The sequence below is a fragment of the Falco biarmicus genome, chromosome 6 (genome assembly GCF_023638135.1).
Source record: "Falco biarmicus isolate bFalBia1 chromosome 6, bFalBia1.pri, whole genome shotgun sequence".
NCBI classification, from domain to species: Eukaryota; Metazoa; Chordata; class Aves; order Falconiformes; family Falconidae; genus Falco; species Falco biarmicus.
In genome coordinates, this window is record NC_079293.1 from 61,872,882 (window position 1) to 61,889,506 (window position 16,625).

General features: G+C 38.8%; 1 protein-coding gene across 1 annotated transcript in view; it reads left to right on the plus strand.

The window, feature by feature from the left end:
• Nucleotides 1-16,625, plus strand: part of ROS1 (ROS proto-oncogene 1, receptor tyrosine kinase) — a 71,698-nt gene that overhangs the window by 7,884 nt on the left and 47,189 nt on the right. The window contains exons 6-17 of the mRNA XM_056344015.1: nt 380-528; nt 1,673-1,811; nt 2,308-2,509; nt 3,169-3,245; nt 5,602-5,724; nt 6,729-6,913; nt 8,089-8,186; nt 8,726-9,237; nt 9,862-10,074; nt 10,938-11,048; nt 11,550-11,731; nt 12,689-12,880. Of these exons, the coding sequence (XP_056199990.1) occupies nt 380-528; nt 1,673-1,811; nt 2,308-2,509; nt 3,169-3,245; nt 5,602-5,724; nt 6,729-6,913; nt 8,089-8,186; nt 8,726-9,237; nt 9,862-10,074; nt 10,938-11,048; nt 11,550-11,731; nt 12,689-12,880 (2,183 nt within the window). The remainder of the gene's footprint in view (nt 1-379; nt 529-1,672; nt 1,812-2,307; nt 2,510-3,168; nt 3,246-5,601; nt 5,725-6,728; nt 6,914-8,088; nt 8,187-8,725; nt 9,238-9,861; nt 10,075-10,937; nt 11,049-11,549; nt 11,732-12,688; nt 12,881-16,625) is intronic.

A 16,625-nucleotide genomic window follows, 5' to 3' on the forward strand; every position in this document is an offset into this window, starting at 1 on the left:
GGCCAATACAGTGCTATTGAAATAGGCCCCTTGAAAATCTCTTCAGAAGTCTCCCATAACCTTCTTTAGGTTTCTAATTAATTTAATCAAAATTTTACTAAGTACCTTTTTTGTATGTAATGTAATTAAAAGTGCATTTATACAAGTGCAATGTTGTAGTCACATTTGCTTGCATTGAACTTGGCCCAGTTCAGGCTTACTTATCAAACTGTCTTTAAAATGTCATGTGATTTATTCAGCAATGTTTTCAATACATTCTTTTCTATGGTTTTATTGGCTTCACAGCTTTCAGTTGTGTGGGGGTAATAGGTTTTTACCCTCAAGGCCCAGAGATTGCCATGAAAAGGTTTTCTTACTGGTGTATTGTCTTTCCCCTCAGACTTCTTGAACAAACCTAGCGCGCCATTTGCCTCTACCATTGGAAGCCACAGTGTCACATTAGGGTGGAAGCCAGCTAACATCTCTGGGGTGAACTATATTATCCAGTGGAAGTTCAATCATCTCCCTGGAGACTGGAGGTACACAGAGGTAAAGAAGGACACTTCCTTATACTTTGAAAGGAAATAGGTTTTTCTCTGCTTTTGATTTTATTTTAGAAAAAACATTGGATAATATGTTAAGCCCATGAAAGAGGTTTGCAAAATCATAAGTAGCATGGAGAAGCTGAGAAGTGGACAATTCTTCCCTAGTGCCTCCAACACAGGAGCTAGGGACCTTGATGGAAACTATCAGGTAGCAGGTTCAAAACTAGCAAATGAAAGCATTTCATCACAGAATGTGTAGTTATGTTTAGCTGCTTCCTGGCACGTGTGGATGTTAAATTACTAAATTTAAACTCCTAAATATTAAAATTGCTAAAATTGCTAAATTTACTAAATGGCATTTGAAAAGTGACTGGACAAATTAATGGAAGAAAAATTGAGTTCTACTAAATATAAATATTGCCATTGTTTCTTGTTGAGCCATGCTTATAAAATGCCAAGACAGTATTTGGGAGCAATATCACTGTCAGCTTTTTTTTATACCTTTCCTAGAGAAATTTTTTTACTTCTGGTCAAAGATGCAATACTTGGCTAGATGGACCTTTGTTCTGACTCAGTATGGTTATTCTTATATTACGTTCTTTTGCGTCAACTATACACTTGTTATCTTGCCATCATTTCTATTAGATCAAATTACAGAGCTTGGCAAGTTGATGTCACAAAGGTAAAGATAATTTGCTAGGCAGGAAGTTCTTGTGAAATAATGGGGAACAATGGCTTCAGACAGTAAATATTAAGGGTAACTAGGAGCCTTTGGATATTAAACCTGTATTATATGTATCAACAGTTTAAAATACGTTGCCCATAATATGCTATTATTTTAGGCTTTTTACCTTATTCTTCAAATTTACTTTTATATTGCATCCATCCTTCTATTAATCTGCTCGTTGTTTAGATTTGGTAGTGTATTCTGAAGAAAACGGAAGAGAAAAAGTTCTAAAAGGATGGCAAATAAAAGTCTATGCTGAAAACAGCACCCAGAATTTCCTTTTATTTAAACTTAGGATGCTGCATTTTTGTATCCTGAAATAGATTTGTTGTTGTATGAGACCTCTTTTTCCCTGATAACATCCTAAACAGTAGCTGCAGATGGAGGAAAAAAAAATTATTGTGCCTGTGCATTAATCTAGGTAGTATCTGAAACTTCATATACTGTCAAAGACCTTCAAGCCTTCACAGAATATGTGTTTCGAGTAGTTTGGATCATTACATCTCAACTGCAGCTCCATTCTCCATCTAGTTCCAGTTACCGGACACATGCTTTTGGAGGTAATGAACTGCACTATTAATTGCATCTTTCAGGACTGTATTAGAAACATGTAGGTTTCCTTGTTCTTTTCACAGAAAACACTGATGCTTAATCTCCAGAATGATGTTTACATTATCTGTTAGGTAGCTGCAGGAGACCAAACTGAAATACTACAGGCTTTTTTTGTATGAACTAGAAGATTTAGGGCTGCTTCCTGCTTTTAGTTTTAAAAACGTGCACAGAAAAGTACATGGTCAAAATTGTGAGGGCACACTGGATATTTTTATGCATAATTATGCACATTAATTTTTCGACTGAAATACATTTTTCAGGACACTAAAAAAAGTTGAACATTGCTGAAATTTTATGCTGTCCTTAATCGTATTTATTAGTATAAATGAATTACAGGTATGAAACCTAAAAAAAAGAAAAACTATTGATGTTATATACAGAGTCAGATGTTTTTGTTTTACAGTATTGATGTTATATATAGTCAGTTATTTCTGTCTCTTGCAGCTCCTGCAACAGCTCCTGTCATTAAAGATATTCAGAGTTCAAGTCCAAACACTGTTGAAGTTAGTTGGTCTCCACCACTTTTTCCAAATGGATTGATTATTGGATATAACTTGCTCCTGACCAGTGAGAATCATGAACTGTTGAGAGCATCAAGAGGGCATAGCTTTCAGTTCTACTCCACTTTCCCAAACAACACTTACAGGTATGAAAGGAAGAGATAATTAACATGGTGAAATGTGCTTTAGTGCTTCTTTCCCAGATGGTACCGGGTATGCCTAAACACCACTTCTGCACAATTACACAGTTTGTTTATGTTTTTGCCAAAAGCAAGAGTACCTTCCTTGAAATAATGGAGTTATTCCAGATGAGTTGGCTGCTTATGTGGAAGTCAAATGGGGAGGAAGGAAAAGCAATTTGATACAGGGCCCGTAGGCTGCATTTTCTTAGCTGCCATTTTTCATTTTTTAAGCTTGTGTGGCATGTTTTCAGTACATTCAGGGAATGATAGAGCAGTCCTCCCTAGTCCTTTAAGCATCTGTAAAAATTCCTTCATTTTTATTAAACACAAAGGCCTGCATTCTGCTTGCACTGGTAAATACTGATCTTCCTTTGAAATTAAATTGAGTTGCTCTTCTGAATCTGAAACCCCATTCTGCATTTTAATTTAGAAGATTCTGTTGTTGTCCCACCTTTGGGGAATTTGGGTTCGGGTTGGTTCATAAATTTCCCAGAGCATTATATTTAAATAGCCATTTTCTGAAAGTCACTTTTTTGGCAGCTGCCCTACTTGATAAAATGTTACTCAGGCAATCTTTCAAAGGAAACCTGCAAACCAAAACCTGTTTCTTTGGTTTACTGTAGGTTCAGGATTGTGGCGGTAAATGAGGTTGGTGCTGGACCCCCTGCCGAAGCCAACATCACAACCTCAGAATCCAAAGGTACAAGAGTAGCAGTGTCCTTATCACTGTCTGTTCCTGGGGACAAAGTCACATTTGCTGGGCTGCCATGTACCTGGCAGAAGAGAATAATATTTAGACTATAAACACCGCATGACAAGGAGTTGTTCACTGAGGAGTCAATAGCATATCAGAGGGAGTCTTGTTTTTTAGTTGTGGACATTATCAAGCTACACCACATGGTAATAACCTGAGACGCTGGTAGACCCAAACAAATTTGGTCTGAGTTGTGTTATAGATGAAAAACTCCTCAGTGGTCCGAGGCAGTGACTGGGAGGAGATGCTTCCATTTTCTAAATGAGACTTTAACAGCTGACAAACAAATCTATTTATTCTAATAATATTAAATACTTCATGTGAAATACTTCTTAAAACATCCTCAGTTATCTCATGTCAAATATGTGAAATCATATCAATTTTTGTTGCTCTTTCATGGCTGTATTTATTTTACTGTATTAATTAATTAATAATTAAAGCAATGATCCATTATAGGTATCACTCAAAGAATTGCAGAAATAGTAATTAATTGCCAGAGAAATGTACATGTTGAAATAGAGCACAAGTGAGAATGAAACCAATGTTATCAAAATGTATCTTCAGAAAGGAAAACAAAAGATGCTGTCCTCCTCCTGAAGAAATCAGTTGTCAACACCTGGAAACTCTCCAACTCTAGCAAACACTTTAAGTCTGTCTCTGAATTGCCAGTCTTCTGCTATTTATTAGAGAAATTGAACTTAAAACTGCTTTGGTTCTTTTTATGACTTCCTTTTTTCTCTAATAGCTCAGACACACTGATACGTTCTTGTCTGGAGGCTCCACAGAGGTTTTGCTCTAGGGTTGGCTGTTCCTGAGCCGTGAACATTTGAACCATTTGTGAAATGTCCAGACTGGTACATCTGACTGTGTTCATTAAGTCAAGGCAATTATCAACCAATCAATTTAAGGCAGAAAACAAACAAACAACTTTAACCCCCACAAAAAAACCCTTTCTGGGGTGGGGAATGATCCCATCTCCCCTTATTAGTCACCATGTAAAACCTCAGTTTATTCCCCTTAAATTGCAGTGGTATATGCTTTCTGTCTGTGCTAACATGAACAGGAGCAAACCTTCCTCATGTATCACATTCAGAAATGGTGTTACTGCACCAGGTACTGAGCTGTGTAGATCTGAGCCCCCGGAAGAGTCAGGAGAAGAATCTGGTCTCTGGGCTGGGTTGCAAGAAAATGTATTGTACTTGTACTGTGCCCTGGAGACATCATCACCGAAATGACTTGTGGTGTGTGCATCATGTGAGAAATACATGCAGCTCAATCTATGCAGATTATCCAGGAGTTATTGAAGACAGCATTTGATCAGTCTTGTGATACCCATATGAGGAAATGACATCTGACAGCAGACAGCTGTTTAAACTTGGGGGGGGGGGGGGGGGGGGCAGGGGGGAAGGAGAGGATTGCTTGGAAACTGAAATTAGCCAAATTCAGGCTTGAAATAATGCAACACTTTTTAAAATGACAGTAACTACATGTGAATCAGTTTAGCAGGAGATGTGCTAGATTTTTGAAAGCAAGACTAGCTGTCTTTCCCAGATCTATGCATAGCCCAGACAGAAGGTATGGATTTACTGCAGAGGCTTCAATGTAAGTTACTCAGGCCTGTATAAGCACAAAGTGAACTTATAGAATCACGGAATCACACAATCATTTATGTGATCAAAGCGCTCCTTCTTGACTTCAAAATCTGTGACTTTATTAGAAAAAAGAATTAAATTTATCAACTTTGAAGCAGATCATATTATCCCATTGTCATCTTTATCTGTGAAAACTACTTGTTCCTTGAAAAAGTCATCGATCAGCATGATGAAATAAATGAAATAAACTTACTTGCCTTGCTCTTCCCCAGCTCTGTGGGACAATATTCTACTTTGACTGGGCTTTTCAAAGAGGCCCAGAGGGGTTAAATATACCGCTTCTGCTGGATCTGGGAGTCACATGGATGCCTTAGTGCCTTCATTTCCTTAGGAATCCCTAGGGCCTCATTTACTCCAGCTTACCCCCTCAGCAGGGACTCACTGCTGTTACAGGAAATGCTGTGGAATTCATGTGGTGCATTCTCACCCTGGCTGAGGAGTCAGAAGGCATTGTAATGGCAAATAACTCCGTCCACTCTCAACAATCAAAGAATTTACTTTTTAGTCTGTCATTGATAGTGTAAAAATACATTCATACATGTACATGTGTGTGCATGTGTATATGCATGTCTATTAATGATGTATCTGAGTTAGTAATGTTCTCTGTGCTGCAGTCATCTATGTTAATTCTGAATTTCTCTGTTTGTTAGTTAAGGAAAAAGCAACATGGCTTCTTCTGTCCAGAAACCAGTCTTTAAGGAAGAGATACACAGAATATTTCCTTGAAGCTGCCCAGTGCCTGCAAAATGGTATTATACAACACAACATTACAGGTAAAATCAGATTGGGCTCTCATTCTCTCAAGTATGGCTTAGACCTCTGTGTTCACCAAGGACAGAATGCACCTCACCTAGCTTGAGTCAGTATCTAGCCTCCCTTTATCATCAATGCGGAGAAATAGGAACTTTCAGGACATGATATGACCTATGTGAAACGACAGGCACTGAGAAGAGATGTTGCACTCCCCAGTGCAACATTTTCTTCACTGAATCTAGGCAGCTACTTCAGAGCTGGAGTTTTACATAGTAGGTATCTAAACTGAGGTAAGATGAAGCCAAAGCAGATGTTTCCCTATTATTAATGACTGTATTTTCTCAACATGAATATGGGGAAGAGGTTCAAACTGGAGAATTGAATAATACCAAGTGTCGAAAGTTACTGGCTGAAGAGTATGCTAGTGTGTTAGCTACTCTGGGGCACAGAGCTCTACAACAAGCCATTTAGTAGCCCAAGTCCCTAGACAATGATGTTATCTGAAATTACTTGCCACTCTAATGTTTCTTACCTACATTGGTGCTGTGTTTGGTCCTTCAAGACAGTGTGGAAATCTGAGTTTCTCTACAGAAGTTCACAGAGCCACAAAGATGCCAGAGAACAAATGTTGCCCCTAACTAAATACCCTTTGATAATATAGGGGTGGCACAGATAATGTCTAGCTTGAATTCTAGAGTGAATGCTGCTTTGTGAGGAGATGCCAGCTGCATCTCTTTGCCGCAGAGAGGGGCAATCAGTGTCAGTTGGTTCACATGTTGCATATTCTCATTCTGTCTGATCACCTTTCTGAAGGGCAGTTGTCTATAATAATGCCACTTACATAGCAAATGGGAAAGTTTCCTTATTATGTGAAAGAAGACTAGAAGCAGAGGCGAGAAACCAGTTAACTTTTCTCCAGTGATGTTGGGTTGCAGACTGAAAAATACTTACTTTTAAGGCAAATAGAAAAAACAACTGAAAAATTGACACTTTTCTTGTATTATCTGTGTACCTATCTTTGTAGGAATTTCTGTGAATGTTTATCAGCAAGTTATCTATTTTTCTGAGGGGAATTCCATCTGGGTGAAAGGAGCTGCAAATATGTCTGATGTATCTGACCTAATGCTCTTTTACTCTGGCTGGGGGAATATTACGTCCATCTCAGTAGACTGGCTTTACCAGAGGATATACTTTGTCATGAAAGAAAAGGTAGTGCTCCAGAGCTCAATTAATCTCTTATTTCATTTGAACTATTACTGTGATTTATTTTACATGAGAAAATCTGTTTTATATATAGATATGTATACACAAAATGTAATTATAGAAATAATTTTTTTAACTTTAATAATATTCGCATATTTCAGAGCTTTAAAAAAGAAGAAAGGCTTGAATATGAGAACATATTTAAAGCAAACAGGCTATATGGAACTGTGGCTTCTTGTCTTATTTTTCTCCTTAGGACATAAAAACCTTTGGTTTTAACTGCTTTGTTTTTAAGAATGACTTCATACTCACCTCATACCCGATATAAGCAACTTTCTGTTACTTGATTCTCCATCTAGCCTGTTCAGTTCCTATTCTCCCTCAGGAAGGTGGTCAGATAACTTTATTATCTGACATTATAATGCTTTTCTTAATTGACAAAAGATGTTCAAGAGGGAAAGTGTTTCATACCAGTGATAACAGCTCAGATTACAACTGTTTCAACTTGAAGTAAAAATGGAGATGGCAACTCTGCACTTGATTCTCTACTTGTAGAACATCAGTTACACTAATGATCAGACTTTGCATGTACCTTTGTAGTCCTCCGGTGCATAAAGGACTAGAAAGTTGCCTTGAATGGTTAGTGGGAGATTTAATATTTTTTTCCCTGCAATCTTCTTGCCATGTCTGATTTTTCGGTTACTGCTCAGGGAACAGGGAGCAGGAAAAGGAGTAGTTATAAAAAGATACAAATGAGCTGTAGGTGAACAGACTGATGGCATGGATTTCTGAATCCATTGCAGATTAGAGAAGTCCCAAGGTATTGCTCACAGGATCAGAAAAGCACATCCTTTTCCCTCTTTCCCCTTCCTTGCCAGATTGTTCTGAAGTACAGCTTGCCTATATTTCCCAAATTGGGCTTTTCTCTCTAGCTTAGAGTTAGTAAGTTAAGAGGAGGATGTCTGACAGACAGATCTTTCATGCTGTCATGGATGCATTTGTTGCATTCATACTTGTGCACAAGTGTTATACTTGGGTGACTGACAACTCAGGAGCCCAGAAGGACCTAGGATTGTGAGAGAGGTATTTCATTGTCTGGTTGAAGGAATCTCAGGTCAGATTGTTTTCTCATTAGCAAACACCCTATAAATGCATCACCAGTTTTTCTTCTCATTACCTAGATATATGTCTGCCATTTAGAGAACTGCACTGCAGCTGAAGATGTCACTCCTCTTTATGTGGCATCCCCTAGGAAGGTTATAGCTGATCCCTATAATGGGTAAGTGTCCTCCTTTAAGCACTTGGTGTCAAAGGTGCTATAAAGTGCCTCTCTAATTTTCTTTACTTCATTGGTCATCTGTAGGCTCCTGTTTCAAACTTGCCTTACCAAAACAAAAGTGCAATTGGCAACAAATAATAAACTACAAAACAATTGGAACAGGAGTGATGCCATGTAGTGTTGTTTTTAGCATTTTCTTCCCTAGGGTGTTAGCAGAGGAGATAAAGTATTTCCAATGCAGAAATTTGGTATTCAGACATTCAGTGCTTTTATGAATATGAAGCTCTATGCATTTTAAATGTCCATGCTTAGCACTTGAGGTATTACAGAAGAATATTCTCCAATAGTCTGCCAGCCAAATCCCCAGAAGGTAAAAAGTGATGTGCTTAATTCTCCCAGGATGTATATTAATAGTGCCAAAAGCATTTTCCTATTGTCTGCATAAAGGCAGGAACATCTCTGAGCTGTTAAAATATGTGTGACTCATCTACAGAGTTCTTGCACTGTAGTTATTTGGGTCTATTTTGCTCCATGGCCAGCTATATTTTCTGTCTCCTGGAAGATGGCATATACAGAGCAAACCTTCCACTCTTTCCTGGCACTGCCTCCACAGCTTCACCAGTAGTGACATCAAGTGGTCTGAAAGACTTCATGATCAACTTCCAATCTAAGAGACTTATTTTCTTCAACAAAACAGAACAGGCCTTTGTGTCAGGTTTTCTTGATGGTTCAGAATTTCACACGCTGCGATCACATATACCACTTAACAACATGGAGAGCTTTGTTTATGAGGATAACACATTTACTGTCACAGATGGCTGCGCAGTTTTCCATGAGGAGGTCTCTACAATGGGGATGTCTAGCTTCAATGAGTATGTTGTGGATTGCAATTTGAAATATCCAGAGTACTTTGGCTTTGGCAACTTGCTTTTCTATGGGACATCAACTCAGCCTTTTCCTATACCAACTCCTCCTCGGCTTGTCATGGTGCTATTTGGATTGGACCAAGCTGTGATCAGCTGGAGACCACCTGAACACACTATTGGAACCAGTAAGTTCAGCTGTTTCTTCCTGAAAGTCCACTGTTTTTCTTTCTAGAGAAATAACTTCCTGGTTTCCCCTTTTCTGATGTTGGGCTTTGGTGATTTCAGTAGCAGATCCTGTTGGAAGATGTGGAATTACCTCAGTCTGAAAAATTTAACTCAAGATTTGCCAGTAAAATAGCTTGTCTGATTACATTTATACAAATTTATGTTGGTAACTCATTTGTCATTTGCAAGGGGCTTTAAGCAAGGATCCATCTTAAGTATGGTCTGAAGTAACAGTAATGTTGGTTGCTGATAGCACACAGGAAATGCATGCCAGAGATGTAATGACTTTTGATCAGTGGCTGTGCTATGGTCTTCATCCTCTGTGCATGTGTCTTTGAACATAAGAAAATTACGTAGCTGGGGAAAATTTTGGTTCTTCCAACTTCATTCTTTATGGGGGATTGAACCACTGCTCTTGGTTGGTCACAGAGCTGGCGAGTGTAAATTTTCAATTTATCCCTTTCCCAATTCCCCTGATACTGGCATTTTTGAAATGAGTCTCCAACATACAGTTTTCTCAAAGAATGTGTATCATCTGTTAGAGCCACCTACTCTGTAATAACATGATTGTTTGCATCTCACAGGTCTATCTGCTTGGCACAGCTGGACCTATGATGTGAAAGTGTCATCTCAGCATCCGTCTGAGGAGGAATGGATTGTTTCAAACATTAGTGACACTAGGCTTACTGTGAAGGAGCTAGCCAGCTTCACAAAATATGAAGTGTCAGTCAGAGCTGTGTCTCCTGGTGGTGAAGGGCCATGGTCGGAGTCATTTATAGGCAAAACTTTAGAAGAAGGTGAGAGTTGCATTGTCACCCAGGAGAAATGAAGAATGAGTTATGCATCCAGCTTTCAATCTGGTGAGACCCAGGCTTTGGGCAAAGACTGAAAAATGAGGAGCACAAAAAGGATAGTCTTAGAAACATTAAAGAATACAGGATAAGTAAATTTGCTTTTAGTTATAGTAGGATTCTCCAACTACAATAATTGTACTGTATACTCTGTATTAATACTACTTATATACATTTTTCTAATGCAAATACACTATTAACCACACTATTTGATACACTATCAAATGAACAGGTGTGAGAGGTGTTATTCCTCTCCTGTGCTCTGTAAAGCACTTTCTATGATGAAGTGGTTTGGGGAGTGCCTTGAGGGTTAATGATGATTTATGAGAAAGTGCAGGCTCACTAAAAGCTGAGAAGGCTAGGTTTGAGCATAGGTAACAGGGGAAATGGATGTGTGCATGATGTCTGAGATCTGTAGATCTTTGGAATGTTTTCTGAAACCTAGTTCACCCATAATAACCTATGTTTGAGGGGAAAACAGCTTTCAGTTTAGGGCACTGGACTGGAACTTGAGATTAGGGGTGACTTTTGCCTGACTTTAGTAGGGCCAGGTCCAAACCTGTAGTGGTTTTAAAGCATCTAATAGGGTTCCAAACCGCCTTACTGTTCTGGATTTAAACATGACCTGAATCTCTGAGTTTCTCAGATTATGATAATCTCATGCTTTTCTTTGCCCATAATTCCTTAGGGCAGGGTCAGCTTTAACTGAACTTCTGTAACTTTAGAGAAATGGGAACCCCTGCTATTGAAATACAAATATTATACATTAGTTTCTTGTTGGTGTGCACAACTGCAGTTTTCTTTATCAGCTGAAGAAGAACCGTATATGTTGGCGGTGGGGGCTGAAGGGCTCTGGAAGCAGCGGTTGGATAGCTACGGGCCAGGAGAACTCCTTTATCCCCATATAAGAAATATTTCAGGTAAATACTAAACAAGTTGCATGTTACTGCTACAGACTTGTCGGCATTGATTAGCTCTCCATAAATTTCAACAGTACTGAAAGACAAGAGCTTTCATTGCAGCAGTCTAGACTTGAATGCGGTGCAGTACAGTGAAGCAGCTTCACTGAGCCTAGCCTTTGTGTCCATCCTTTCTTCTACTGTATGGACCAAACTAATCCTTAGTGAAACCTTACTGACATCACTACAGTTACAGGAGAGCTAAAATCAACTCTCTAAAATAGTTCTGCCTTCAGCATCCCCATATATGTCATACATTTGCAATTATCAGGGCTATAAACGTACTACGTATGTACATTGTATTCCTATAAGGAAATCCCTATTTTCATGTTAACTGAGCCTAACTTCATTTGTATTGATTTTTAAATAACTGAAATGTCTGGCTACTTTTTATTCTTTAAAAAAATGGGTTTTTATTTACACATTTTTGAAATGCTTAATATCTTCCCTTTTTTCATCAAGACCTCGACTGGTATAATGACACACTTTATTGGATTAATTCCATGGGGGAAGTTCAGACCTGGTCATTGAACAAACAAGAGGGTACCACTGAGAATACTTACATATCTGATGTCAGAAATGCAAGGATGTTGGCCTTTGATTGGTTGGGTCAATGCTTGTACTGGGCTGGCAAAGCAAATACGGTAGGTATAGTTGCACTTCTTAAAAGGAAAAAAAAGTTCCTAAAGTAAAAAAGAAAGACTGTAAAACAGTATTTGGGAAGATAATCCTTACTACTTCCAACTTGAGATGAATTTGGACCTTTGCTATTGTAGTGTAGAACAATGAGGCCTTTCTTCCCTGGAGTGATTTTCAGAGTTATACAAAGGTTTGGGGTAAGATGTTCACTAATACTCACTAATGCAGGATACTGAACTCCAGGTGCAAAACAGACAAATCAAACATGCTATCAACAGTTTTGTTGGATTCAACACTGTAAAAATAAGTGAAGATAGTGAAAATGGAGGCTGCCAAGCTGATCTCAACTAAGAAGTAGATGGAATTTATTTTAATCAAATTTGACATGATTTGTTTACACAGAGATTTTCAAGATTGGCCTCTGTATTGTTATATTTTGCAGATCACTGCAGGTAAAAAAATAATTACAGTTGCACTTTGCACACTCTCATATCAGGAACACTGACATGTGAATTATTTAAAAGGTATCTGACTTCAAAACTGCAGTGCTAATTTATGCAGTGCTGTCAAATTATGCCTTCCATTTCTTGTAAGTGCAAAATCAGAAGCTGTTTTAAAAACTGGAGCTAGGAGGCCAGATTTCACACTGCCTTGCACCCTCATTTACACTTGTGAATAGTGAATATGAAGTGGGTGAGAAACTCTGTCAGACAGAAGGCTGCCAAAGCTGGGAAAGCCAAGGGGAAGAGATATTTCAGCTTTTTCTTTTGTTACTTTCTGGCAAATATTAACTAATAATTTTGCCTCGTTATTCATCCTTATACTTCGAACACAAAAGGTTTCAAAGCCTGAGACTTGCATAAGCTTCTGATAAATGGCTGTGGAAATGTCACTTACATGTACTTAATTGATCATGGCTGATGATTTAGGTGTAATGCTAAAAGCAATTCTTTTGTCCCTAGATCTACAGAAAATCACTGCTGGGAGGCCATATGGATGTTGTGGCTCATGTTGTGTTCCTAGTGAAGGATCTAGTAGTGGATTCCATAAATGGCTATTTGTACTGGGCCACAGTGTATTCAGTGGAGAGCACAAGACTGAATGGAGAGGAGTATCTTATGTTACAAGAGCAGCTACAGTTTTCTGGTAAACAGGTGACTGATTTTTTTTATTTTTATTTTTTTTATTTTTATTTTTTTAATTTTTTTTTTGGGGAGGAGAGTGTTCTGGAAGTTCAGTCTTTTAATAGTCAGTGTTCATGGCTGTCAAAATCAACATGTTGTGACCAGAAGAATAACATGCCTTTCTTGCAATATTGTTAAATCATTTTGAGAACAGGGTAAGAATTAAACCATGTAATAGCTGTACCAAAACTTTGGCTTGTCATTTCTAAAGTCAGACCCTTGCAACAAAATATGATATTAAAGATGTCCTTATGGTTGCAATGCTGCTCCTTTCCATATGTGAAAGGCACTTGCTTTTTTCCCAAATGACTTAAATCTAATGGTCAGTTTTGGCTTTCCCATCACAACATGGAGCCAGAGCTTTATAGCATCCTGCCTCCTTTGTGATGTTCCCCAGCTTGTGGGTCCTCAGAGGGCCAGTTTTGGGACTAGATATTTGCCAGGGAGACCGGAGCTGCACTTCAGGCTGCAAAGATTGCTGCTACAGAGACAGGCTTTGCCTATGCTGCTGAGAGGGGGGGGGCAGCAGCTGGTGCGATATTTGTGCTCAGCACAGCTGGCCCCTGCCACTGCCCGCCACAGCTTGCTGCTGTGGCTGCTGCAGTACAGGTGAGGGTACCAGATCTGCCACTGACAATCCCCATCCTGCCTGATCCTGTCCCTTGTGTGGTGGCAGGAATAGCAAGTCCTGTGCTTTGGGGATCTTCGAGGCTTTCCATTGCCAGTTTGCCCCTTCCCTTCCCCGTCTTCTCTTTCTCCCTTGTCTGAGTCAGATGCAGGCCTGGCCTCAGCTTGGCCCCTCTTTCTTTGCTCTGTACTGCTGGGGAGCTCCATAGGGCTGTGAAGAGGCTGCTGCAGAGCAGAGCAGCTCCTCAGGGGAGAAAGAAAGGGGACTTCTTGCAAGAGTGAGTAAAGCTAGTGGACAGTATGGGGAGGGGGGAAAGAGATGGGAGGTTGTTGTTTTAGCTGTATTAGGGTGGATGTATTAGGGTGTTCATGAGGGTTTGGGAAGGAGAGGGAAACTCTAAAGCTAAGTACAGAAGTACTGAAAAATTTTTGTCACTTGTAGGGAGAAATGTCTGTCCTGGAAAGGGTCATTGTATCTTCCAGTACTAGCCTCACACCTCTCTGTGGAAGCTGGCGAGTGTGGACTGTCTTCAAGGGAAGATCTATGCTGTCCAAGCTCAACAGCACACTTAACTTGCCACATATCTTCTGAGTGACCAGTTGCAAAGGACTGACAATTTGCAGTTTACTCTAAGCAGCAAGTGTCACCTTCCTTGCCCTTCTCTTTTTATTCACTACCTGTTTCTCTCAATGACCTCATGCTAACCTCAAACTTCTTGTTCTTGTTTTCAGGAACCTTGGCAGCAATAAGACTGCCTGTCTGCTCCTGTCATTTTTTTTCTGCACCTTTCTTTATGTCAGTGATACCAGCCTTCAGCCATCCACTTATTCACACCTCCTACAAACAATCATCTCCTCTCCTGCTTCTCTGCAGCCCCTAAACTATGTGCTGACTTCCTGAACTCAGCCTTCTGCCATGATGCATACAGGAAAAAAGCCAAGTAAAAATGTCTAGATTGAGAAGTGACCAGTTATAGCTGATAGGTGTTTGTTTATTAATATAAAAACCAAAATAAACCCATCAGAAAAAAAAGAGCAGTACGACATTTTTTAATGGTGGAGTTATCAAACTGGTCATTATTGTCACATATAAACATGAAAATACATGTTTGCACAAGTACTAATATGTATCTTCCTTGCACAATCCTGAATACCTCTTACTTCAATATTAAAACACAGATGTAATAGTTAATTGCTGTTACCCAACAGTCAGAGCATGTTCTCTACATGACTGTTCTTACTGGTATTTACTAGTTGGTTTTCTAACAAAGAATTGCTGTTCAGCTGGTCAGTACAGTATCTTCAGCAGTATATGGCTGTATCTCCTTTTAGCTTGAAACCTGAGTGATAGGAAGAGACTACTATGGAGACGTCAGTTTTCAAATATGAAACAAATCTGAAGGGAGAGCTTTGATAGTCTAATTTCTTTGGCAGGAGCTAAACCCTTTTATGACAGTTATTTTATTTTCCAATCAGCTGTTTAGCTTAGCTGGTGTATATTGGCATAGCTTGATTGATTTTGCCACAGCTACTCTGGTTTATTCTAGTTTAGGATATGGCATAGAATTTCCAATGCACTTAGTAAGTACACTTCTTCAATATACCTGGGACAAATGTAATTTGTAGGGGAGCAGCAAAGTGTGTTACATTCAGGAGGGGCTAGGACCCTCTAGGTGTGGTCTCTTATTATTTCTAGTCAAGGGGTATCTCAAGTAGCTAAATTTATGTTGCATCTTATGATGCTGAGTTACATTGCACGATCACAACTACATATCACGTCCAGAGACTAATACCTCCCATGAAATGTAAAGTTTGTCTATTTTTGAAGCATAACAGAAGGAAGGTGTTAAATTGCTGTTTAACTCGTGAAGATGAACAGTAAAACTATTTCTTTGCCTTTTATTAATGGGGATAGAGGGATCAGGAGAAAGAAAATGGGTACACCTATGGGGAAAATATAATAGTGCCAGAAAAAAAAGCAGGGCAAGAAAAGAAAATCCAAACATTTAAAAAAGCAAGGTAGATTCAGGAAGGTGTAGTTTGGTGTTATGCAAGGGAGGGAGAATAGGTAAATGGGATAAAATATAACATGGTTGACTAAATGTGCACTCAGGCACATACATACTGTGTGATATTTTTAACAGGAAAACCTACAGGAGCAATCACTCAAACCTTGATTTTCTGACATACAATGTCAACAGAAATATGTCAAGAATGTGATTACATAAGGACCAACAGACAACTTAAGTGATATGGCATTTGCTTTCCTGTCATCATCTTCTGCGGTTTATTAATGAAGAGTTGGGGAAAAAAAAAAAAAAAAAGGACTGCTCCACTTACATCCATAATGGAAAATTAAGCTTACAAAAGAATAGCTACAACTAGTGTTTGGACAAGAAGTTTGAGAGCTGCTGGAAAACGTTCAGAGAGGCCCCTAACAACTTGCAAGCTGTGCTAATGACATGACATAGGTTGAACTTGATAACATTTAGCAGACTAATTCGTAGAAGCAAATTCTTTGTTATTCACAGAACAGATTATTAGAAGTCTGAATTCTATTATTGTTGCATATGGTATTGAATCTGTTGTTTACTGCAAAAGCAAGAAAGCTCTGTTTCGAATATTAGGTCCTATTAAAAAAAACAAACAAAAAATCTTGCACCTAGCTTAAATGAGGATGAAATATTGAAGTAATGAACAGCAAGATTGTTTCATTCCTCCCACCCCCCGACTCTTTATTGAAAAATAAATAATTTACCAAAATATAAATGCTTGAATTTCCTGTTTAACCAGATACATCAATAAAATTTTTACATGTATTTTCCATAAGTAACGCAACTCATTAAATATTGCATTCATAAAATCAAAGCTAGAAAACAAAGATGAAAGGTCTGAAGTACTTCTTTCAGAAGGTGTTTCTGACTTTCAGACTGGGTATCCACCACCTGTTTTAGACTAAGAATGTTAAAATACCGGAGGTGTTTTGGGAATTTTGATAGGTAGTTCCACTAATCACTTGATACACTGTTGCCATCATATCTGAAGTGCGCAGATACTCCAGGGATAAACACTGTGACAGGTGCTCATA